The sequence below is a fragment of the Pundamilia nyererei genome, unplaced genomic scaffold (genome assembly GCF_000239375.1).
Source record: "Pundamilia nyererei isolate P.nyererei 1_Seehausen unplaced genomic scaffold, PunNye1.0 scaffold00097, whole genome shotgun sequence".
In the NCBI taxonomy this organism is placed as follows: Eukaryota; Metazoa; Chordata; class Actinopteri; order Cichliformes; family Cichlidae; genus Pundamilia; species Pundamilia nyererei.
The window spans coordinates 1,841,508-1,867,738 of NW_005187498.1; the positions used below are offsets into that span (position 1 = coordinate 1,841,508).

General features: G+C 40.6%; 1 protein-coding gene across 2 annotated transcripts in view; it reads left to right on the top strand.

Annotated features, from left to right (window-relative positions):
* slc8a2a (solute carrier family 8 member 2a) overlaps positions 1–22,657 on the top strand; it is a 32,191-nt gene extending 9,534 nt beyond the window's left edge. Inside the window, exons 2-13 of one of the 2 annotated variants that reach the window (XM_005740137.1) lie at positions 8,078–8,488; positions 9,816–9,953; positions 10,127–10,354; positions 12,337–12,615; positions 14,798–15,229; positions 15,484–15,845; positions 16,269–16,372; positions 18,414–18,526; positions 18,781–18,804; positions 20,027–20,126; positions 20,932–21,198; positions 21,335–22,657. In XM_005740137.1, the coding sequence (XP_005740194.1) occupies positions 8,147–8,488; positions 9,816–9,953; positions 10,127–10,354; positions 12,337–12,615; positions 14,798–15,229; positions 15,484–15,845; positions 16,269–16,372; positions 18,414–18,526; positions 18,781–18,804; positions 20,027–20,126; positions 20,932–21,198; positions 21,335–21,711 (2,766 nt within the window). In that variant the 5' untranslated portion in view covers positions 8,078–8,146 and the 3' untranslated portion in view covers positions 21,712–22,657. The remainder of the gene's footprint in view (positions 1–8,077; positions 8,489–9,815; positions 9,954–10,126; positions 10,355–12,336; positions 12,616–14,797; positions 15,230–15,483; positions 15,846–16,268; positions 16,373–18,413; positions 18,527–18,780; positions 18,805–20,026; positions 20,127–20,931; positions 21,199–21,334) is intronic. The other variant, XM_005740138.1, reaches the window with a different exon arrangement.
* Positions 22,658–26,231: the final 3,574 nt, after the last annotated feature.

Consider the following 26,231-nt stretch of genomic DNA (forward strand, 5'->3'; position numbering starts at 1 on the left):
AAAAAAACATATCGTGATATGAAAAAATCTCATATCGCCCAGCTCTAGTTAAAGCACTTGTTCAGAATGCACCTTGTCCCAAATAGACAGGGTATGCTACATGTATAATTTTCATGATCTTGATTTCAGACAACTCAAAACTAAACTTGTGCATCATCAAAGGCAGAGCTGGTTTTGATATCGGTTCATGTCGTGCTTGAAAGTTGTCTCAAAAATTCACAAAACACAGTTTTAACCCAGTCTGTGTATCTGACTTTCACTGCTTTCTTTCTATCATAAACACACACACACACACACACACACACACACACACACACCATGGCAACTTCAAGTCTGTGTTAGAAGAAGCAAAATTATTTGACTAATAATAAATTAGAGTTACAGAGTTGAGTACATTTTAATTTGTGTTAAAGCCGCCAGTAGAAGTACATCTTTACTGACTTATCTTTCAGAAAATGCCCACAGCCCAAAATATTCTAGTGGTTCCATAAAATTTCTGTGAATGAATGCAAACCGTGTCACAGGCACTGATATATACAAAAAGATCATTAGCTCATCAAGTTTCCAGTTGTAAGTTTCTTGTGTCTACAAGAAACTTTACCCTACAAAATATCTGAGTCTGGCTGACAGTTAGTGAAGCCTGGTATATAACTGAATAACAACCATGTAGTAATGATGGCAGTGTTACCTGCTCCAGAGTGTCAAATGTCCATTATATAACTGAACTGAAGTATTAGGGTTTTTTATGTTTAAGTATGTAGACATTTTTAAAAAGATGTTAAAAATATGTTTGCCCAATCAAGGACAGAGACCCTGTAAAACTGTAGAGCTAATTTCTTAAATCAGTCAGCGATCTCGTTCTGAAGTACAATAAAAAGTTACCTGATGTCAGTCTGGAATGCTATGTGGCCGTCTTCTTCGGGCTGCTCTCGTTAGGGGTCGGCACAGCGGATCATCTGCCTCCACCTCACCCTACCCCACCCCGTGGTGAAATTTCAGTGACTAAATTTACAGGATTTAGTGAATGGGATGAAATAGAATCAGTTCCAAAATGACATTGAATGAGAAATTATTTGGATGTTATGCAGTCAGTTGTAATACAGTATGGGACTGTACATTATGGGTTAGACATGCAGTTGAGTCGTGGTTGAAAGTAGATCCCCACACTTGAGGAACTGAACAGCATGGCAGTGTGCCCGCCGTGTTGTAAACTAAACCTTGTGCTCAGCCAAGCTTGCACTGCTGCCGTCCAGATTGATGATAATTTTGACCTGGTGGACTTCTGGGGAACAATGACAGTAAAGCAGTTGGGTTATCTTTCTCCTGCTGCGTGCGCATGGACTTCTCAGAAAACATTTAATTCCTCAGCGGTACTGATTGAGCTGGTGTACTTAATTTATACATGCATAATTAGAGCAAACGTGGCAGATTTTTGTAAGACACACCTGATGGTATAGACTGAACTGAAGTTTAAGTTTGTTTACATTACTCTCGTAGGCTTTCTGAAAGTTTTTATTTGGTTGTGTTCTCACTCATTTTCAGTCCTTTCGTGCAACGTTCCAAGTGGACAATAAAAGAAGAAACTGCCTTAAAAACATCTGCAGCAGGTGATTAATATTCAAAAGGCATGAGACACAAGAATACATCTCATCTTAAGTTTAGAAATGTTCTCAGTTAATAGGTGGCTGTCAAAAAGGCAAATACATTTTTTAATAACAGTAAGTAGAACTTTTTGTCTAGTTTATTCTGATATGCTCACCTTTCTGCTACATTCTGCTTGCTCAGTCTGTTAAACTTGATGTGTTAAACTTATTTTCTTCAGTCCTTTACTTAGTGACTATAATAACTAAATGTGTTTGTGACATGTTTTAAACTGGCTTAAACATTTGCTGAGGGCGCTTTGGAAAATCTGATGCAGTGGAAACAAGTAGATGATTCTTTAACAAACCCCTGCCTGCTTTCCGCTGCCTCTGCCACGGTCTTTTTTAAATTTGTGATAAGATTCAAAAATTAATTGCGTAATAAAGTAAAAGGAGGTGTTTCTCTTTGATTAAATATGAAAAATGGCCTACCAAACTGACAGATTCTAGTCAACACCTGACACAACGCATGCATGTTAACACAGTCCAGCACTGACTGGTAAAAAATGAGATGTTTACAGTGAAATCTCCACAATATAGCTGAATGCCATGTTAGTGGTTTGGCTCAGCATATCTGTGTGATTATTATTATTATTATTATTATTATTAGATATCTTACACTCTGGTTCATCAGCAGGCTCATAACAAAACCCCAAAGTCCTGTGTTACTCATTAAAGCAATGGTTCCCTTTGGGGGATCTTGGGAATCATATTTAATGTCTCACTGGTACTTGAGGCAAATAATAAAACTCCAAGGTCTCTTAACACCGGTCTTGTTTTGGTCTGAATATCTAATTATCCCAGTTTGCGTGATAAACTTGAAAAATATTAAAACTCCGGTGGTGTCAGTGTTTGCTTTGAAAAATCAGATGGGAATCAGATATTAAGTATGTTCAAAAATCATTTGTAACCACAGAGAACCAAAATAGATAATAATAATAATAAATAAAAAGATTTGGGAGTTCGCCTTGTAATCTGAAGGTTGCCGGTCCGGCCCCGATTTGGACAGTCTCGGTCGTTGTGTCCTTGGGCAAGACACTTCACCCATTGCCTACTACTGGTGGTGGTCAGAGGGCAGAGGTAAAGCGCTTTGGGGTCCTTAGGGGCTAGTAAATATACAAATACAGGCCATTTACCATTTTACAGATAAAGTATATTTTGATGTATGTTTGTGGTATTAACTGGTTATTTGTTAGTGGTAAATTTTGCCTATTAACATTGAGAGTTATTATGATATTTTCTTGAACGGCAGGTGAGTGCGTCTGTGATTCACTGTAGATGTTGTTAGAATGCAGAGGAAACGCTTTACAGACGAGTGTAAGCTTGTGCTCTGTGTGCAATCGCAGGCCATGATTGGCTGGCTGTGAAACTGATACACGGTGTGTTATTGGTTTACCTGTGCATAGAGCTTACATCCTGGAAAATTGATCTGTGTCAATCTGCATATAGGTTAATGTTTGAGCTGTTGGGGCAACACAGTTTCTTCCTGCAGTGATGGATCGCTGATTAGAAGGTCTGTGTGTGCGTTTCAGGTCTCTGTTTTGGAGAATATGTCAAACGGGACCAAGACAGGAAGTGTCTTTGGTTTTCTTTTTAGTTTAGACAAGAGTGCTTAGTATTTGATATATATGTGTTAATTCTGTGATCACTGTAATCAAAGTACTTAACTTGACTGTAATAGATAATCCATTGGTGAATAAGTAACACGCCCATCTGCCTCACTGTCTCTGAGTCTGACTGGTTTAGAGTCACAGCAGAAAGCCATGTCATCCACTTGGTTGTTGGCGCTAACACAGAATAGCCAGTGGTCACGAAGACTTTGGACACCTCTGAAATTACTCCTGTAAGTCCGATTGCATTTTCTTCGTATTATTGATGCTTTAATTATTCATCTTTAACTCACCTGTATGCCCGACTGCTCCACATGTCAGAAAGAGCATCCCTTTATCTGACAATACCCCACGGCCAGGATACAGGCGGGAAATATTAAACTGTTAAAGGTGCTAACTCTTTTTTCTGCTGGCTCTCCTATCAGTGTAAGATAACCCCAGGCAATCACTTATCGGTGGTGCTGACAGATAGTGGCCGTGTCGGAGGCCGTAAGGGGAGAGGAGCTGTCATCCAGCTCACTGTTCCTGTGCGTGAAGAGGACAGAGAGACCACAGAGTTGTCAACACCCTGGGACCCCTGTACTCCAGGCATTAGAGAGGCTTGTAAGAAGAGAGTGCCACATTTTTTTTGCACTTTATGTTGTTCACTATCCTTGTTTTTTTTATAATCCTTAAAAGACAATCAAGTTCCCAGTGAACATCAGTCCTCCAGAAAAATCAGAGAGTTGACCTGAATCAGTGCCACTGCAGAGCTGCACAGCTCGAAGGGAGGAGCAGTAGTCTGCCAATTTATCTGCCTATTTACCCAGTCCCTGAAGTGGAAAGACTATGAAGCACGCACTTAATGTCTGACTCATAAATCCACCTGGCTCTTCATATGAATGATCCTTAAAGGGTAGGTGATTGAAAGGAAGAGATATCCTTCTATATTTAGGTGAATGCATTGATCAATAATGCATCCAACTTATCCTGTACCAGCTTCTTGATTAGCTAGCACTCATTATCCACTGAGGCTTTGTTGCATGCTACCAATCATCAAAATTCACCGTGTACTATTCTGAACAAATCTGAGTTTATGTTTTAAGCATGTCTCATCACAATGTTAAAAAGGTCATATAAAATATTGAAGTCTTTGGTTCTCACTTTTACATGTAGTGGACTTCTTAAAGGGGCTGGCATTCAGATTATTATTTTTTAAAATAATTTTTATGTGACAGTAAAATAAATAGATAAAGAGTGTTTGTAGTGTTATTGTCGTCATGCTCAAACTTGCGCCAAACAGTTTTGTTCTTTGTTCTATTGTCCAAATATGATTATTGGGGAGGTTATTTTTGGTGAGCCTGTTTCCCCCACAACAACCACTGGCGTAAGGTAGCCCTCTGTCTGAGGTCGAGGTAACCGTAGCAGGCCTTGGAAAGTGAAATGTGATGCTGCAGGCCCTCAGGGCTGTGTTTTTGAATCACAACTGCATAATGAGCTGGCAGAGCTCCGGCTGCATCAAAGATGCAGCACCCTAGTATCTGTTTCAAGTCACAGTGCACAATAGTGCAGTGTCACCTGTGCAAGAGCAGTGGAGGCGTTGGGCTCAAGAGGAGCACTGAAAAAAGGCTGAAATCTTTCTCCCACCCTGCTATGACACCCTCAGACTCACTGCTTACACTAAATCTCCCTGTTACACTTTGTCTGTGTGGTGCTTGATATTGTTAATCTTCCTTTCAATCAAAAACACGTGTTGGAAATGGCCAAAATACTTGTTTTCAACTTGAGAATTCTAGAACAGCGGTCTCCAATCCGCGGGCCATGGACTGGTACCGGGCCGCGAGAGTTGAGGCTCGGATGTGAAATTCATGGTTTTCAGGGGTTTTATCGTTAACTCTGTTTCCCTGGGTCTTTTCCCGTGTTGTAGTTGTGTGTCTTATTTTGAAATAAATATTTGCGCGTTACCATAGCGACCAGAGAGCATTAAGGGGCCGAGAGGAGGATGTTACTCTCAATGTTGTTGGCACATTTCAGGAGGACGCTGCTAATAAAGTTACACAATTACACAGTGAATTTGTGTTTATTATTATACTTACAAAATACCACAGTTTTTGTCTCAGTTGTATCATTTTGTTTTGTTGTATTTAACCACGACACCTTAATGGCCGGTCCGTGAAAATATTGTCTGACATTAAACTGGTCCGTGGTGCAAAAAAGGTTGGGGACCGCTGCTCTAGAATACTTGACTGCAACATCATGACTCACTGATCAATCAATAAGTGAAGGTAGCACATCTTTACAGTTAGTGACATTTTTGCCTGTGTTCCTCTTTCTGGTTTAAATCAGTGAAGTTACTGAAAACCAGCAGTCTGACATTACTGGCTGCATAGAAATACATGGAAGGTAAGTGAAGAGCACAATAGTAATTGGTGGGGTTATTGGGAAACAAACAAGCCCGGTATATGTTGTTGTCAAAAATTCTGCTTATCGTTAATGTGAATGCAGTTTAAGCATTACCTAGTTGATTAAGTGGAGAGCTAGAAATAGTTGGACTTGACCTCAACACAGAACTCAGGTTCTTGACATTGTTTCCTGAAAAGGAGCTGGACTCTGGTCCACTCTGAAGTTGTATGTTGGGGTTTTCCTTGGTGGAGTAAAGGGTTTCTTTCCTTCACCTTCAGCTTGGGGATGACATGTTAACTCTTCTTTGCATGACGCTGCAGAAGACACAGCTTTACGGGACTCCTTTCTTTGGTGGATTCTTACCAGAGATTTCTTTCTGTTAAAAGCAAGTTTTTTGAGTCATTAGAACTGTGGTAGTATCTCTCGGGCACTAAGGTGAAGAGAGGAGTGGTGTCTTAATGAGTTTGTGGAACTCCCGAAGCAGCTGATGGGAACCATTAGGCCAAGTGGAGTGTGGCTCAGGCAGTGGCTGAAGTAAAAACTCAAGTCTGAGAGGAATTTGGTGAGGTTGTGGATCAAGACTTTAGGTGAACATGATTACGGCAATGAGGCAACTCAGGAAGGGTTAACAGCACTCCCTCCTTAAGCGCTTATCAGCAATGTCAATAGCATTGTTTAGCCAAATCCAATACTCCATCAGTGCTTAGTATTGTTGTGGTTTGATGTTTTGGAAGTCAGCATGGGGGAGTTGGTGAATTCACTGAAGTGCTGTTTCAGGATGTCAGGAATCATCAGGAGTCTGGATGTGTTCAATTAAAATGTCCTTATCTAGTCTAATGGTGAAGACTAACATCTCTTGTGACTGCTGTTCTGTTGGTTTTATGTTTCACAATATACTGTTCTGTCATTTTTACTAATAAATGAATGAATCATTGCTGTGAACCCAGACAACTGGTGGCTCCTTAATCTCATGACCAGGGTTACCTGAATACAAATCCTCCCCACTTTTGGTGTCTGAACCACATTACACGTCCCTAATTCTAACTAAATGTTAACTAAAATATGGATATGCTTTAAAGTAATGTTATGAAAGTCCAATTCTCAATCGCAATGTTGGACAAAACATCAGTGCTGAAAACGAGCCAGTTTCATTACTGATCAATTACAAATTATTTAGAGGATAGCAAGGAAACTGTTGCTAGTAGGTCAACATCGACCATATGACCTGCTATAAAGTGCTGGATTCAGATGGATAATCTTAGAAGAGTTGGATACACGCACATATCTTCAATTTTTATCCATGTAGTAAACGTCTATATTCAAAGAGCCTCTCCGCCATCATTCTGACATCTATACCTTTTACAGAATACTTCAGTATTTTATGGGGAATAGCAAATATTGCCCAAATCTATTATAATATGGTTATAAGTGAAAATTTATATTTCTGACCATTTTATCACTGCAATCTCAAAAGGTCGTATATGTCCTGTTGGAAATTTGCCTTAAAATTACTGTGATGTAGTATTCACACAGAGATGCTGTGCTGAACACTGACTGAACTCTAAACTAGTTCTTAGTTAGTCTTGCCACCAGGTCTCAGTGACTGGTGCTAGAGGTCATTTTGATATGTTGTTACACTGATTCAGTCAGCTCAGTTTACAATTAACTGCTTATAGCAAGCCTTTGTGATGGCGGCTATGCTTAAGAAAACTAAATGAAATGGGGGAGCCTGCATTCTGACAGAGTGTGCTTGAAGACATCCCTGAAGCAGTATGAATGATGTTTTACTCTGACGGTCATCATATCGTCATCTGCTGGATATTACATAGGTTAAACATGCGGGAAGGGGAGGAGCTTTGACAGTTGATACTAAAACACGTCTAATATTTAAAATGCTCACAAAGATCATAATAATACCAGAAATGAAGCAGCATGTCTAGAATTTTGTGTGAAGACTGCAGAACTGTTCTTACAGCCGCATCCATGTTTTTATGTTGTTTTTATGGTAATCTGATGTAGAGCATATTTAAAATGTACTTATTTGCATGCCATTGCTGTTATAGTTTACATTAGAATTGCTTTAAATGCTGATGTTCACATTCTTGGATAGTGCATCCAGACCAGGACACTCGAGGACGAAAAGACAAACTACTTGCTCCTGATGAATGTAGTGTGTGTGTGTGTGTGTGTGTGTGTGTGTGTGTGTGTGTGTGTGTGTGAATGTTGGCTAGAAAGCACTTAGGCATGTCTGTATGAAGGTGTATTAGTGGGTGTACGAAGCTTGTTGTCATATAAAGCGCTTCGAGTGCTCAAGCAGAATAGAAAAGCAGGGCATAAGAACCAGCCTATCATGTACCATCTAAGACATGGTGAGATATGTAAACTATCGTATACGATAAAGATTTTCTCTTTCTCAAAAAAATGTGTGCTCCTCTGCTTCACTAGGAGTTTCTTTTGACCCAGCGGTTCCCCCAGTGAACCCCACCCCCAGGCCCTTCCTGACTCAGGGATACCATGGGACCCCCTCCGGTTTACCTTTCCAGCCTCCTCTTCCTCTCGTTCCTCCTCCTGTGCCACGCCGGGACCTCCTTCAAGCCCCAGGTTGTGGAGCGAGCATCTGGCCCTGAGCTGCCGCAATCCTCTGGTAACACCTCAGGCTCTGGAAAACGGACGTGTTCTGACACTGTGGTTTGTAAACCCGGCATCCTGCTGCCGGTGTGGCTACCACTCAACCCTCCACTGGGGGAGCAGGCAGGGAGGGCAATCATCTATTTCCTCTGTCTCATGTACATGTTCCTGGGTGTGTCCATCATTGCAGACCGCTTCATGGCATCTATAGAAGTCATTACCTCGCAGGTATTATTGAACTTAAAATTGGGAATTAAAAAATGCAACCATTAATTTTTTTACTATCAGGGTTTTGTGTTTGCTCATAGTTGAAGAGTGTTTTGGCTCCTTTTTATCAGGAAAAGGCAAATTTTGTTTGCACTTTGAGCTTGCATTTTTTTAAATATCAAAGTAAAGTGCCAGTATATGTCGCCTTAGATGAATTAACAGATATGAGAATTAGGTAATAAAGAGAAACAGTTTTAAAATATTTACTATAAATTTTTTAATTTTCAATCTTCAATTTAAAAAAATTATTTTATCACATTAACTCGTTGCCAAAACAAAAGTAGTTCTAGTATCAGGCCCACTGTGTTTGAAGCATCGACTGTAAGTATAAGATGGACAAAGCCACTGTCACCTCACCCATTGCTTTTGGATTCCACTTTTGAATCACAGTCTTAACTGCCGATGAGTAGTTTGTTTGTTTTTCTGGGAGCTAAAAATGGACGCTAAAGGTAGTAATCCTGGTTAGCAAGCTGTAGACATGCTCATCAGTGCTAAATAACAGGCTAGTTTAAATTTCAGTACCAAAACCAAAGCACAAATCTCTTGGCTGTTCTACAACTAGATAATTATTTTACAGATAATTCTATTAAATAAGTGGTGGCATACCTGTCAATCAAAGCAGCCAGACCCCTAAATTTATGCCTTACACAAATTAAATTACCACCCTCTTCCAAAAATGTTGGATCACCATGTAAATGTAAAAGCAGAATGCCTGATTTTGCAAATCCTATAAATTCATATTTTGTTCACAGCAGAATACAGTTTCATGCATAACCAGTAGAAACGTTTTAAACTTATTAGATGACCTAGCAACAGGTCAGTAACATGATTGGGTGTAGAAAAACTATTTTAGAGAAGTAGAGTTTAAATAAAGGTTTGCCAATCTGTTAAAAAATAGAATATTGTTCAACATAAAATTGTGAAGGCTTTGAATATCCATCATCTTTAGTACCTAATATCATAAAAAGATTGATACATGTACACAAGGGATGGGGCCAAAAATCAGTACTGGATTCTTGTCTGTGGCAAAGCTTGTTTAAAATGGACCGTAGTAGACTCAAAAACTGTGATTAGAGTTTACATTTTACACAATGTAACAGCATTTTGAAATTAGAGAAGCAGTCCTCAGTGCAGTTATTATGAAGAGTAAAACTGTCAACAGTCAAATGAGCTGTTTTTTGTACCAGACCGTAAACAAGATTTCCAACCTGATGTATTTGGGCATTTCAAATATGTCTTAACTGAAATTAAGCATTTTGGGCATTTTCCCAAACTTCTGTGACTGCAGGAGAAAGTGGTGACCGTCACCAAACCCAACGGTGAAACCACAGTCGCAACGGTACGGATCTGGAATGAGACTGTATCCAACCTCACGCTCATGGCACTGGGCTCCTCCGCACCTGAGATCCTGCTTTCTGTTATTGAGGTGCACAACTCATTACATTTGCAGCAACATATGCGTAACATATACAACAAATGCTGGAGCTGTATGTGCACTCGGAGTCTGTTTTGAATTCTAGTTGTTACGTGGCTCTTATTCGGTTCTAGTTAGCTTAACAAATGAGCTTTGATTGACTCTTTTTTTTCTCACTTTAACAGGTGTGTGGGCACAACTTCCATGCTGGGGAGATCGGCCCGGGCACCATAGTGGGCAGCGCTGCCTTCAATATGTTTGTGATAATTGGTCTGTGTGTGTGGGTGGTCCCTGACGGAGAGTCTCGTAAGATCAAACACCTCCGGGTGTTTTTCATAACGGCTTTCTGGAGTATCTTTGCCTACATTTGGCTCTACCTCATACTGGCTGTCATCTCACCTGGGATTGTAGAGGTATGTTCTGATGGTTGCATACATTTTAACTGAAAAACATATGTACTTCTGGCCACAGTGCTATTGTTGATTTTTGGAAATGCAGCCTCTGCACTAAACACACTTTAAAAATGAGTATTTCTTTAAAGTTTGTGGTTTTATGAGATTATTTTCTTGAAAAAATGTGTTGTACTCATAAATATACAGTGACTAGTGTATTATTATTTCTTTCAACAAACTGAAAACTCATTGAAAATGCCATGTTGGCCCTTCACGTGGAATACGCAGGACCAGATGAATATGGCTAGAGACTGCCCGTACACCATAGGCCAGGCTTGGCCAACTCCAGGCCTCGAGGGCCGGTGTCCTGCAGGTTATAGAGCCTTCCCTGGGTCAACACACCTGAATCAAATGATTAGTTCATTACCAGGCCTCTGGAGAACTTCAAAACATGTTGAGGAGGTAATTCAGCCATTTAAATCAGCTGTGTTGGATCAAGGACACATCTAAAACCTGCAGGACACCGGCCCTCGAGGCCTGGGTTTGGACACCACTGCCATAGGCGGAGGAGAAGAGGACTCGTAGGGGTTTGCATTCTGTGGAGGCAAACTTGTAGTTTGTGCCGCCACTTGCGGACAGGATCATACCCATATTTTTTCATCTAAGAAGGGGTCCCCTTTATGAAAAAACATAAATGCGAGTGGAATCTCCTGAAATGAATTCAAGTCTCCAACACATTTATTCCAGATATTATCACAGTTATCTTTTGTCAGCAGATTAGACATGCGACACTCCTGACTCCGTACAGCTGACAACGGTCCAGCTAAACAACAATAACAGCTGGTTATAAGCCAGTATTACCCCAGCTAATGATAGACTAGATTATTACAAAAAGCACACGGGTTGGTTACATTCTCATATAATACAAGAGAATTCCCTAAATGTCCAAGTCAGCAACGGTAGATCCACTTCAAAGAAACTTCCACTAACACTGGCTAAAAGCAGCTAGCAGTGGCAAAAACAGCAGTACTTATGGACGGAAGAGTTGAGGATATCTTCAACAACTCACTGCAGTATCCCTGTCGTCGGTCAGAAGTAAGCGTCATTGACTCATACGCTCACACTGGACTCTTTTTACACAGTTTTACAGCCTCCTCCAGAGGCGAGGTAAGGAGAGGTAAGAAAACAGGATTCAGTTGACTTCAATCTGCAGTCTGCTGAGATCTAGTGGTGAGAATTCACACCCCGCAGCTTTAAATATTAATGCATTGTTACTTTTATTTGTATGACATTAGTGCCATTTGTTTTCAAATGTTTGTTCAAATTTACTTTCTGCTAAATTTACTTTCTTTCATCAGAAAGTAATAATCATACCAATTCTACCAAATGTGGCAATCCTAACAATCTTATGCTCTAAGCAGCAGATCTGAAAATATCTTTTTATAGCTTCCCTATGCCCATGTGCTTCGTTGGCATCAATTAGTTTGAAAGAACCTGAAATGTTAGTAAGAGGAAACTGTGGAAGACCTGAAAGATCAATAATACTCATAAAAACTACATCTCTGCATGGCAGAAGGGCAAAGCAAAGCATCACATGACTGAGCTGCAGACACAGAAGTGGTGGCTCACTGTTGCACTTTGCAGTGTTCATGTACGGACGACAGATTAGCAAGAAAACAAATATTTAAATCAACACCTGAATTCTGCTGTAAAGAACAAAAGGAAACGGTGGAAAATGTAAGTGGCAAGAATCTTCAAACAGATGCGGGGATCTTAAATACTGAATCTTACATGACATTCAAAATATTACGAGCTGTATTACAAGGTTTGGTAAATCCTCACTTGGTAACCCTTTGCACACCCACAGTCTGTATTTTTAGATGTTGTGTTTCTAAAACTCACCCAAACATCTAATTAGCTAAAAGGTATACACATGCCTTTTATTCTATTTTTAATATATCAAATGAGTAACTGATTATTTTGCATGTTGCCTGCATAATCAGGTGTGGGAGGCCATAGTGACGCTGCTGTATTTTCCGGTGTGTGTGATCTTGGCTTGGATCGCTGACCGCCGCCTACTCTTCTACAAATACATGCACAAGCGTTACCGTGCTGACAAGAGGCACGGCATCGTGGTGGAAATGGAAGGGGACCTTGCTCCCAAAGGCACTGACGTGATCGTGGACGGAAAGCTGTCAGACAGCAGTGCATGCCCTGGAAACTCCTCCACTGTTACGGTCTCTGTGCAGACAGGCAATGAACTAGACCCGAACAAAGATGAGGTAAGACTCAGGCAAACGTGTTATTGAGCCACTCAGCCTGAAGGCTTTAAAAGAGCGTTTTTTTCTCCATTAATTTCAGGTTTAACATCTGTTTTGTTTTAGCTAATTAGAACTCTGCTCCCTGTAGGGGTCAGCGCAGCTGATCATCGTCCTCTATCTCACCCTGTTTCTAGCACCAACCCTCAGCATGCCCCCCTTCACTACATCCATGAATCTCCTCTGTGGTCTTCTTTTTTTCCTCCTGCCTGGCAGCTACATCTTCAAAATCCTTTGTCCAATATATCCTTCTTTGCCTCTTCGGCACCTGTCCGAACCATCTCGACCTTGCCTCTAACTTTGTCTGCTAACCGCTTGGCCTGATCTGCCCCTCTGATATACATTTAGTTATGGCCAAATATCTCGTCAATGACATGAATGTCATGATAAGTTTATTTTTCTAGTGATTTCTTTGATTGGTTCTTTATCCAGACTGGAATAATTATACAGCATATATCTTGAATGACTGAAAAACAAGCATTGGGTTGCACATGGGTTGATTTTGTTTTACTTTAATCCACTCAGGGTCAAAACTTTGCTTGTATCCACACTAATGGTTAAATGTTCCTCAACAAGTTCCACCTCAACCAGGTACTTTTGGTAGCCATCAGCAAGCAACTGCTGTAATTCTGACTGGATATTTGACCAGTTTCAAGCAAAGTCAACAAATTTTGATTAGGATTGAGGCCGGAATTTTGGGGAGGCCGTTCCAGTAACCTGATGTTACCTTTGCTTACTTTACTCATTACAAAACCAGTTTTGATGTGTGCTTGGAATCATTATTCTATTCAAACACCCAACTGAGACCAGGTTTCAACTGTGTAGCTGTTGAATTAAGGTGAAGCTGAAGAATTTGGAGGCAGTCCTCAGTCTTCATTATTCCATCCACTTCATGCTTTGCTGCATGAACTGAATGTGATGCTGCCACAACAATTCTTGACCGCTAATACGATCTTCAGAAAGCCTTACCTTTACTCTTCCCAATATATGTCTTGTCATTGTGACCAAATATCTCAATCTTTGTTTCATCTGACCATAAATTTTTGCCCAGAAAGCATTTGGCTTGTCCATGTGGGCAGCTGCACATTTTAGTGAAGGAGAATGGACTTCTTTCTTGGTCTGCACCCTCTCAGTCTGTGGTGATGTCATGATGTCTTCTTCTAAATCGTGGCAAAGTGGTCCCACATCTAAATAATCTGCAGTTATGTACATTGTTTAAACTGGTTATCTTTGAGTACCAAAGCTCCTCCCCTTAACCATGTTGAAAATTGCTCCGAAGCCAGATCTGTGCCGAGAAACCAACTAATTTAAGTGAACGCTACAAATTCTTCCAAAAAGTGTGGCCAAAACTATGCTAACAGCTCGTTGATGGCAAACCCACTAAAATGTAGCCAAATATTAGTGGGGGTGTATGTATGTATTTTCATGTTCATGCTCATGATGAATGCATGTAAAGTTCTTACTGCTACTGCACACATTTCCAATCAGTTCATTTTTATTTAGAGCTCAGTGAGTTTATAAACAGTCATATTTAATGGTCACACTAGACATTAGTTTTTAGTTTAGTTTCACTTTATTAAAGATACGCATGGGTCCATAGCAAATAAAATAAATACAAAGTACATGTAATATTAAATAGTGGCAGTTCATTATCACGTTTCCTGAAGCAAATAAGATTTTATCTCAGTTGGAGTCTCAATAAGGGAATTGCAGAAGAGCAGACAGGTCGTCAAAGAAACAACGACATGTTGTGTCATCGCAAACTAAGATATTTATTTTCGTTCTGGTGTGAGCATCCCTCTTCACATCCTCACTGCAAACCCTGTCTGGATAGTTACAATAAAATCTCTTCTTGTAAGACACTGTTGAGCAAATAGTTTTTAAAGGGCGTTTTTACATAACATTAAGCAACACACATCAAAGTCAAAGTCAACTTTATTGTCAATTCTGCCACATGTACAGGACATACAGAGAATAGAAACTTCGTTACTCTCAATCCCTAGATAAAATAGAAAATGAACATTTAAATATAAGAGTGATTAAAAATGCAAGTAAAATATTTTAAAGTAAAAAATTTTTTTAAATAAAATTAATATCTGTGTAAACACAAGACCTAGTCTGACTACTAGTTCTCCTGCTCTGATAGGTTGTCCGCATCTTGAAAGATCTTAAGGAGAAACACCCAGACAAAGATTTGGACCAGCTGATCGAGATGGCCAACTACTCTGCCCTGGTTCACCAGAAGAAGAGCCGTGCCTTCTACCGTGTCCAGGCGACTCGCATGATGATCGGTGCTGGTAACATATTAAAGAAACATGCTGTTGAGCACGCGCGACGTTCAGGCCACGAGACTGATAAGGCCACGTGCTCGCACATTTGTTTTGAAAGCTCCCAGTATCAGTGCACGGAGAACTGTGGCTCTCTGACTCTGGGGGTGATCCTCGATGGGGGAACTGGTCAGAATACATTCTATGTGGACTACTGTACAGAAAATGGTTCTGCCAATGCTGGAGCAGACTATGAATTTACTGAGGGAACCCTGGTGTTCAAACCAGGGGAGACCCACAAAGAAATCAAGGTAAGAAAGGAAAAAAAGCTAATGTTAGTGTCAGTGTTTAACGTTTATCGTCACTGTCAAGTGTCAAACACAAAAATTGTCCTGGAGAGGTGACCAGGAATCTAGATTTCTCCCCTATAGTTGTGGTGTCTGTCATCAGTGGGATCAAAGAATCTGTCATTCTGAGAATTTATTTGTAGTGAATGTTCAATAAAATGGTTAACAACCACGTGCATCTGGAAGGAATGTAACTTAAAATACTTTGCTCTCTCCAGGTGAGGATCCTGGATGATGACATCTTTGAAGAGGATGAGCATTTCTTTGTGCGCCTTCAGAACTTGAGGTTAGAGGAGGGTGGAAATGAAGGGATGGGGACTCCACCCAAAGGGAGACTAGTGGAGCCGCTGGTTGCTACGGTCACCATCTTGGACGACGATCATGCTGGCATCTTCACCTTTGAGCAGCACGTGCTGCGGGTGAGTGAGAGCACAGGCATCCTGACGGTGACTGTGTTGAGGAACTCGGGGTCCAGGGGCACAGTTGCTGTGCCGTACCATACGGAAGATGGCAGCGCCAAGGCAGGAGTGGACTACGAGGAGACCAGAGGGGAGCTGGAATTCACCAATGAGCAGACCAGGTAAGGTATAGTAACATAGAGGCAATGACTGGGAGATAGGGGCACACTGTTAATCTAGCTATAAGCTGTCATTCCTGACATCTCTATTTTGGCTTCGGTGCTAAAACTTAAGCCTATATTTATTTTTCACTTTAAGTCACACAAAGTGACAAATAAAAAAAGGTCTGCTTGAAATTTTTGCAATTTTATGAAAGTATTCACAGTCTTTGCTATGAGCCTATTCATTCACTATTGAGCTCAGGTGTGTCAAGTGGTAAATTCAGTTCATTGGACATTACCTATGCATGTTACATATATATAGGTGCAGATGCTTAAGAAGCAGAGACTATGTTGTATTTCTTTCTTCCTGTGTAAAATCACAGAACTGTTCTGTATAGAAATAAGTGTGTGTGTGTTTGTCTGTGTGTGTGCTTGTGTCTTCAGTCAGACATTGCGAGTGTGCATTATAAACGTGGAGGAGTATGAAAAGCAGGAAAACTTCTTCATTGTGCTTGACGACCCCAAATGGCTAAAGCGAGGACTCTCTTGTGAGTGTGTAATTATTTCAGATTTCATTTTTAATGTTAAAGTGACTTCTCATGACTCTGTCACTTAAAAAAATTAGTATAAGATAACAGTTATAGTCTGTTTTTCCTTTCTCATCTACACTAATAGAAAGCATTAGATCGCATCAATGTGCAAGATCAAGTATCAAAACAGTAACAACAACACACGCAGCTGAATGCTGCAAGTAACCTCACACGCAGGCGTTCACTACTGTCTCTGTTTCACTGCAGCACAGACGCTACAGCTAATTATGAGTTACTGGTGTAATTATTTGTTCGTGTAACCTCATTGTGTCAAAAAGATGTAGAAATTGGATATTTGCATGCCAGTGGAGGGGAAAGAAGTAGTCGTGTATAAAATAATTTTTGTGGAAGTTCAGAAGGGAAATGAGTGTAAGGCTGTTTTATCACAGCTTGAAAATATTGCTTGTACTCAGTCATTATCTGTCTTTGTTCACAGCACTGCTGCTAAACCAGGGTAAGATTGTTTGGGTGTGGTTTTGCATGTGATCTGTGCAGCATTTTAAAATAGCTGGCTATTATTTTGAAATTCCAAATCCTTGGCCCTAAATGTGACAGTGTGAAGTGGTCGTTTTGCACTATAAGCAGAAATTTGCATTTCTTGGTTTGAGCTCAGTGAACGCCCAAGCTCTTGCTTCTTTTTACACTCACTTTAATACCTTACTGTCAATTTGTGAGTTTGTCTCAATGGGCATGAAGACGTCTGTAAAACGTTTATGAATACCTTAATATTTATTCCACGGGTTTGTGTTTTTATTAAAAAAATAGTGGCAGGGCCAGAGGATTAAACACTAAATGTGCTTGTGAAGAGGGCCAAACACTCGGGAAGTACAAGTAGAAAGACTGGAAAACCTGGCTAGCTTATGTGCAACCCAGGTGAGCACATTTCACTCAAGCAAGCAGAAACCATCTTTGGGCCAGGAAAAGCTTCAACTCTGTTGGGAATGCTTTCCACGAGGTTTAGGAGTGTGTTGATGGGTTTATGGGAATTTTTGACGATTCTTCCAGAAGCATATTTGTGAGGTCAGACACTGATATTAGACAAGTAGGCAGTTGACCTCAGGTAGAGGTCAGGACATGCCGAAGCATGTTGTGGAAATTTTAAATAACCTGCAAACACCCCCAGGGAGCCTTTTGAAGTGGTTTAATAACATATTGCAATATGGATATGTCAGCTTCCACAACTCTTACATGTTGGCCCATCTCACGGGTGGGGGGGGGCTTTACCTTCAGCCGATCCTTAAAACCTCCCTTGAGCAGGATGTCCGTCTACAATGGATCCACTGTGAAGGCGTAATAAAACTTGGGGTCCACTTGTGATAACTTTCTACATGCATGCATACAACTGGTGACAGGACTGATCTTGCTATACTAAAGTGAGAAAGCGACATTACTATTACTAATGTGATATGATTAAAACATGTGATTAATACAAAAGAAATCTGCCACCACAAGCATTAAGAGCTCCTTTCATTGGAACTATGGGGGCCAAGCCTATTTCCTGAAAAACAACCCCACACTATAATCACCCCTCCACCAAACTTTACAGTTAGCACAAAGCATCAGACAAGTAACGTTCTCCTGGCAACCACCAAACCCAGACTTGCTAGATAGAGAAGCATGATTTGTCTCTCCAGAGAACATGTCTCCACTGCTCCAGAGTCCAGTGGCGGTGTGCTTTACACCACTGCGTCTGACGCTTTGCATTGCTCTGGGTGATGTACGGCTCTAATGCGGCTGCTCGGTCATGGAAACCCATTCCATGAAGCTCTCTACACACTGTTGTTGAGCTAATCTGAAGGCCACATGAAGTTTGGAGGTCTGTAGCGATTGAATCTGCAGAGAGTTGATGACCTCTGTGCACTATGCACCTCCGCCATACTTTGAAAGCATGTGCTAGTGTGCTATTTTTCTTCACCTTAGCCTCAACTGAGGTTAAGAGCACGTGTGTAAGATATCATTAAGGCTTGAATAGTGATCTCCTGTCTGCTCTCTCTCACAGTGAATCCCACCCCTGAGGAGGAACAGGCCAGGAGGATCTCTGAGATGGGAAAACCCATTCTTGGAGAGCACAGCAGGCTAGAGGTCATCATAGAGGAGTCCTGTGAGTTTAAGGTGTGTGTGGAGTGAGTGGGGGGTGTTTGTTTCTTATATTATGATGCTCATACAAGTGTTACACTGCAAGTAAAGTGGCAGTTACTGACATGAAGTTATGTTAAACACATGCAGCCTGAAGATTGGCAAATTAAACCAGAACTTTACTTGCAAATTTGGACAAATTCCTTTAAAAACTTTGAAAAATAAATGTGTAAGATTGTACAAGTATGTGGTTTTCTTCACTAACCTCCTGCTGCCTTGTTGTACGTCAGAGTCCCAATGGAGTACTAGACCAGGTACAGTTTCTACTCACGCGCTGTTTGATACTCATCTGCTTCCAATCTATCTATTTTATTTCATTCCATGTACCTTTATTTCCCATACATAGAAGGAATGTATGTGTACATTGTGTATTGTGTAAGCACTGCTTGACTAAGTCCATCTCATTTGGTACTGTGTTTATACCCATCAGCCACTATATTAGGTATACCTGTATAATACCAGGTTCAAACCCCTTTTGCCTTCAAAAATACATTTATTCTTCATGGCAGAGATTTAGCACGATGCTGGACGCATTACTCAGTTTGGTCCATGTTAACATGACAGCATGACTCAGTTGCTGCAGATTTCTCAGTTTCAAATCTCTTGAAAGGTACTCTGCTGACTGTGGAGACCGTTTGAGTACATTGAACTCATCGTTATGTTTAACCATCAAGTTTGAGATGATTAGAGCTGTGTGACAAGGCACACTATCCTAACACTTGGGATTATAAAGGGATGAAAGTGTGCCAAGAAAAAATGGCTCATAATATTATATCATTACTGCAGAACTAAACTGTTAATACAGGGTAGGATGGATCCACCCTGCCAGATTCTGACCATCCAAATGTGGCAACAGAACTAATTAGACTGATTAGACCGGGCAACAATGTGAGTTGCTGCTGCTTTCCTATCCGCTTGAAACAGTCTAGCTTTTCTGCTCTGACTTCACCAGGGCAGTTTCACCCAGAGAACTGGCACTCATTGACCAGTCTTTCTCTGACCGTTCTCCTTAAACTCTAGTGTGAAGGAAAATCCCAGCGGATCAGCAGTTTCTCAAACAACCACACCACATTCAGAGTCACTTAAATCACTTTTCTTCCACATTCTGATGCTCTGTTCGAACTTCAGCAGGTTGTGTTGACTCTGCGTACATGCCTAAACGCTTTAAGCTGCTGTGTGATTGGCTGATTAGATATTTATGTTAAAGAGCAGTTGAACAGGTATACCTAATTAAGTGGCCAATATGTGTTCTTATTCTCAATTAGAGCAATGAATAGATCATTTAAATAGTATTTATTCTTTTTGGTGTCGGGGTGTGTGTTAAATAACAAAACAAGTTAAAATGAAAAGACATTTGAGACGTGGTTTGAAAAAAGTCTTGAAACTGTGTAATGTGAACCCATCTGTTGTGTATGCATCCATGTAAGCAATGATTGTTTCTGCTTGATTACCAACATATTTAATTTGTTGCAACAGAACACTGTGGACAAACTGCTCAAGGATACAAATCTGGCTGTGGTGATTGGTACGCGCTCATGGAAAGAGCAGTTCATCGGGGCGGTCACAGTCAGTGCAGGTCAGTGGCATCTTTGTATTTATTTATTGTTTTGCGTTTTTGTCATTTTTTTGGAGCTTCACTTGTAAATTTCTGAAATTCAGGTTTGCCTGTGAATCCTTATGCATGAAATTTATTGCACTGCATGTAATTTTATTACAAGACTTTGTGAACGTTATAATTAAAAAATGAAGACTTGTACTTTTGAAACCATGTATGGACACAATGTGGACTGGGAAGTGTGGTAATGTCTCTGTGTTGGAAATGGTAAATGGCCTGTATTTGTATAGTGCTTTACTGGTCCCTAAGGACCCCAAAGCACTTTACACAACCAGTCACCCACTGGTGATGGGAGCTACATTGTAGCCACAGCCCTCCTGGGGGGACTGCCGGACACTGGCGCCACCGGGCCCTCTGACCACCACCAGTAGGCAACGGGTTAAGTGTGTTGCCCAAGGACACAATGACCGAGACTGTCCAAGCCGGGGCTCGAACCGGCAACCTTCCGATTACAAGACGAACTCCCAACTCTTGAGCCACGATCGCCCCAAACAGAACTCTAACTTCAACAATAAACTTTTGGTGGTTAAAACTGACTAGTGTACAGTAAACGTCGCCTTGGCTCATGGATGTGAAAGATTTAAGATGCTTTAAATACTGATAATATTTTTTGATGCGTTGGGTCTTACAGGGTTAAAGCTTCATCTGATACTATGAAGCGGTCTGTGATTGGCCCAAAGTGTGATTGCACCATTTGTAGGTATTGACGTCTTCCCTTTTTTTTTTTGCCGTGTTTGATTTACTTTCTCTGTGTCTTGGTAAACAGGTGATGAGGATGAGGGAGAGGAGCAGCGAGTGCCCAACTGCTTCGACTATTTCATGCACATATTTTGTATCTTCTGGAAGATCCTGTTTGCTTGCGTCCCACCCACAGGGTACTGGAATGGCTGGGCGTGCTTCATAGTGTCAATCACTGTCATTGGTATTTTAACAGCCATTATCGGAGACCTAGCCTCCCATTTCGGGTGCACCGTCGGCCTGAGAGACACTGTCACTGCAGTGGTCTTTGTAGCACTGGGGACTTCTCTTCCTGGTTAGTGAGGTGTTCTTGTTGTCATAGTTGTTGTTGTAAACACTCTTGTATTGCAGAAGTTTGAATTAGGAAAGTGAATGTAAGAATGTACAGCTGATTAGCCTCATTCTCTAACTTGACTGTTTTTTTTTTCCAGACACCTTTGCTAGTAAAGTTGCTGCTACGCAGGATCAGTACGCAGATGCGTCTGTGGGAAACGTGACAGGAAGTAACGCAGTTAATGTGTTTCTGGGCATAGGTGTGGCCTGGTCTGTGTCTGCCATATACTGGGAAGTCAAAGGGAAGGTTTTCCGTGTGGACCCAGGATCACTGGCCTTCTCTGTCACGCTTTTCACCATTTTTGCCTTCTTGTGTATGGGAGTGTTAATGCTTCGCCGAAGGCCGTCCATAGGTGGTGAATTAGGAGGCCCACGCGTCCCCAAAGTCCTTACCTCACTGCTGTTCTTTGGACTCTGGTTCCTCTACGTCCTCTTCTCTAGCCTGGAGGCCTATTGCCATATACAAGGCTTCTAAAAGAGCACAGCTGTGGAGAGTCATGCCTGCACAATAACACACACACACAAAACTCCCACTGATAAACAGTTGCCGTCATCATTTGACATCTGCTGCCACGGTTTAGAAACATACGTATACACACCACAGATTCAACCACGGAACATCCACTGCCGGACTGTGAAATTATTGTGACAGCACTCCTTCATTTTCACCTCATGAAGTGCAGCGACTGTTTTTTAAGAAAGCAGAATAGATGTGAAGTCGCTGGATTTTGCTTGATACCTGGAGACTCGCATCCTGGATGCCCAGGATTTGGTCGTATGTCTCCCCACACCTGTAGAGTCTGGGTCAGAGCTTATTTTACAAGATGACTATTTCAGGCGTTTATATACAGTAAGCTGCTCAGATACATAACAGTTGGAAGAACACTACTTTGCTTCATATGTTTCTCTCGCAAAAAGAGAAACTTTGTTTGTTAGTTCATTGTTGTCAGTATTCATGAATCCAGGTGATTTGAAGGAAGACTGCAGGCCACTCAGTAGCAAGTGAGCTTTTTTGACAGTCCACAGGAGAAGCAATAAGCTGCTGTTATGAAATATCTCCCACTGCTCAGTTGTGTGTCTGTGTTGCGTTAGGTGACATGAGGCACTGTTTGATGTTTAGCGCTCTGCACCTGCTTAGTTTGATCTCATTGTAGGCATTGATAATAGCAACACTACATGGAGCCAGTATTGAAATGTGAAACTGATAAAAAGTTACACGATGAATTTCTCATAAGCACCTTGTGTCTGCCATTTAGTTTGACTCCTTGAAAACAACGATTCATTCACCCCTGAAGTCTTATCTGTTTATTTATCAATGGTGTAATGTTATTGTATTTCTAATTTTATGAATTTGACTGTTATTGACAAAAGCACGTTGTAATTTATTGTAAGTTGTCATAATTACATTTAAATTTTAACTGCATGTGTCTCGATCGAGTTTGTCTTCAAGTCCACGTAAGTAAGCATGATGGTATGACTTATTGGGGTTATATACTTACCTGTTCTGTGTTTAACAGATGCATTTTAAGTTTGTGCACCCAAAAAACATGGAAAGTGAGGTTAAAAAATATTTTTCTCTTAAAAGAAAGAAAAATCAGTACATAATATATAATTTAATATAATATAATAACATGTCATGCAGGTCGGACCTCAATTAAAGCCTAAAAAATTCACTATCTGAGATTTTAAGCAGAGCAAGATGAGTTGCTGTTGCTGGGGAGCAACTGATAACACCTCTTATTGTAGAGAAAAGTCACTGATAGCATTAAATGGTATGTGAAGAGGAATGTCAGCGTATTTTGTTTCCTTATTTCTTTGTTGATTGATTAGAGGGAAGGTTTGTTTTGCACTATTGTTCTTTTTTATTAAACATAGAAAAGAATGGATGATCCACTCACTGAAGAACGCCAATGTCCTTATTTATTGAACCTGTGAAACATGGGGGGGGCGTAAAATCACCTGCGATAGGTCACATGACCATGACACTAATATCCAGTGTAAACCACGTCTTATACAAGAAAAGAGTTGACAAATAATCGTCAAGTAATACATATTACCTTGGCATGGGTCAGTTAAAGATGGTGTTGACTTTGAAGACGAAATTTTTAAATAAAAACACTTTATAAAAGACTTCCTACAACCCAGGATTCAGTAGCTTGTAGAACCATATATAGCAGCCTGAAGTTCACTGATGCTTGCAGGCATTTGTGCCGCAGTATTTCAACAGGGTTGAGGTCTGGACTTTGACTGAGCTTTGGTTCTTTTCCTTGCTGCTGTGCTTGGGATCATTGTGCTGTTGCATGATCCAATTTGGGCCAATTAGACTGCAGAGTTCATCATTACTGACTGTTACCCAAGGTACCCAGGTCCTGGGACTGTAAAACAAACCCAAATGAGCAGATGTTTGTGATGTGCTGCGATTAACTTTAGCCAAACATGAAGATTTTTTTTCTCAAGCAGTCCACACCACAAACAACAGTAGAAATCGCATCTAAACTTCACAGCATCAGGAGACTCACAAAAAAATCATAGAAGTATTCATTCTGTGCATCAGACGTTTTCCTGATTGTTTACAACTTGTTAACTGCACTTATGCACAGGGGCTGCTGCTTGCTGTATCCTGCAGTCATGGCAGGTGTATCAGATGAAACTAGGTGCACGCTTCATTGGCTTTGCAAGTGATGGTGCAGAAAAAGGTGTAAAAAGGCCAACCTTTATCTGACTCATTTTCCTCACTGCATCATTCACAAGTTACAACCTGCGATTCAAGACGGTGCAGAACATGTGAGTCAGTGTGAGTCACTTCTGACTGATGACTGCGATACTGGCGTGAGTTGTTAAGGATATCCTGAACTTTCCTGTTGGTAAGTGCTGCTTTTTTTGCTGCTGTTAGCCAGCAACGGTGAAACTTCCTTTGAAGTGGATCAAACGTGGGAAAGAATAACTCCCCAGGAAGAAGCATCTGGCAGGACTAGGCTCAGGGAGGGGACTCCATCTGCAGCGAGGGGTTTGGGGCGAGAAAAGACAGGAGAGATAAACACGTAAAAATGATCAAGCTGTTCAGAGGGAAAGTTTGGTTTTTAGGACACTTGAGTACAACGTTAGCCCAGTGGCTTAATGTTAGCTTATAACCAGCTGTTGTTGTTTAGCTGACTTGTTGTCAGCTGTCTTCAACTGCTGATAATAAGTGATAATTTTGATGTCGAGAATAAAACCATAGCCATATTTATTGACGTTTTCATGTCTTAGAGCCCTGACTCCAGGAAGAGGATGATGTTTTATCCAGATCACGCTCTCTTTCCTTTCACTTCTTTGGTGAAGGGAGTCTTTTTTTCAGATAATAAAGGTATGGTTCGTCATATCTTAAATGTTAAAATTTGCTTCCACAGCATGCGTGTGCAATTTCTTACTGGCCATATGTTCAGTATTTAGCCACATACAAAAAATATGATCAAAGTATTCAAAATGGGAGAGCAACATGGTCACAAATCAGCACCTGCTCCTATGCATTTATAATGGATGAACATATGTCTATATGAAAATGTTTCGAAACATATAGCCATGACTGAACGGCACCATCTACTAAGTTGGACAGCACATGCAACTCCACTTGTATGCACAGCAACCTTGTGCAGCGCAACATTCAGTCTGGTTGGTGTCTTGTATTGTCAAGCTCTTGAATTGTTCAGATCCGCTTTAACACACATGCACTCAAGGAAAACTGCCCAAGGATACTTCAAAATGCAAACTGGAATACCCAAAGATTGATGCACCGACCTTCCAATTAGTAGACAACCTGCTGAACTGACCGTATACATGCATGAGGCTGTTTTGAGATGACTTCCAAGCTGCTATTAGCAATACTTAAATTAATCAGCACCCTGAGGAAACTGTTGTTGGGATTTGATAGTGGATTGCATGATATGTGTTTACTTTATTTATTTTAATATTTTACACTAAAGGAAATGTGTTTATCTTGTTACTGTATATCTTTATTTTTCTGTCTTGTAACTGTCCTAAACACTGGACTCCTGTTGAGAGTTACATTATTGCTGCAACAAAATCTTACTTGCGATGATCCAAGGCAAGGGTTCTCATTGTGTAGCCTGCAGGCAAGGAACCACAGTAATGTTTCGTGCAGTCTGTGAGTGCCACGAGAACAGTGTGCAAAATTGTACATTTTATCCATAGCTCAACAACAGCCTCAAATATTTAATGCACATCCATTTGATGTGAGAAGTTTTAATTAATAGGTGAAACGTGCACATTTAAGCTGATTTGTTTCTCACATCTGTAACCAGATAAACATAAAAAAGACAGAAGAATAAATCATATTTTCTTGTGTGTCTGTGTGAGTGATATTATGAAATGACAAAAGTGGAAATAATATTTTCAAAGCAAATACAGAATGCCTGAGATTTTCATAGAATTATCTTCCAGGTCAGTAATAAGGACAAATCTACCATAAGCTGGTAGATGTTGGTACATAGAAAATTGCCAGAAATGAGCAAATAAGTGTTTAATCCTCAACATTCCCCAGTGGAAACTGTACTTGGTGTTTCACAACCTGTTTGAATTCTACTAAAATCATGTGGTATTCAGCAGGCCCTAAAATTCTAACAAAACCTCAGACATAACAAGACATAATATATATCACTCATTATTCATTTGTCAAGAACTAAAGCAGAACAAAGAAGCATTTGGAAGTGCATCCTTGCTACTTTTATAAGAAGAAGAGAGTAAATAACACCTAAGTGCTGTTAATCAGATACACTTGATTAATCTTCATCAATAATCTTAGTTGCTGCCCATCAGTTTGGCAAGGGTTACATGGACAATTCGAAGTCCATCATTATTATTAAGATTATTCACAAGTGAAAATTATTTAAGAGAGTTGCCAATCTTCCCAGGACTGGACGTCTCATCAAATTCACCGCAGGGTCGTCCAATGGAGTCCTCAGTTACTATAATAAACCCCCAGTTAGCATTCTCTTA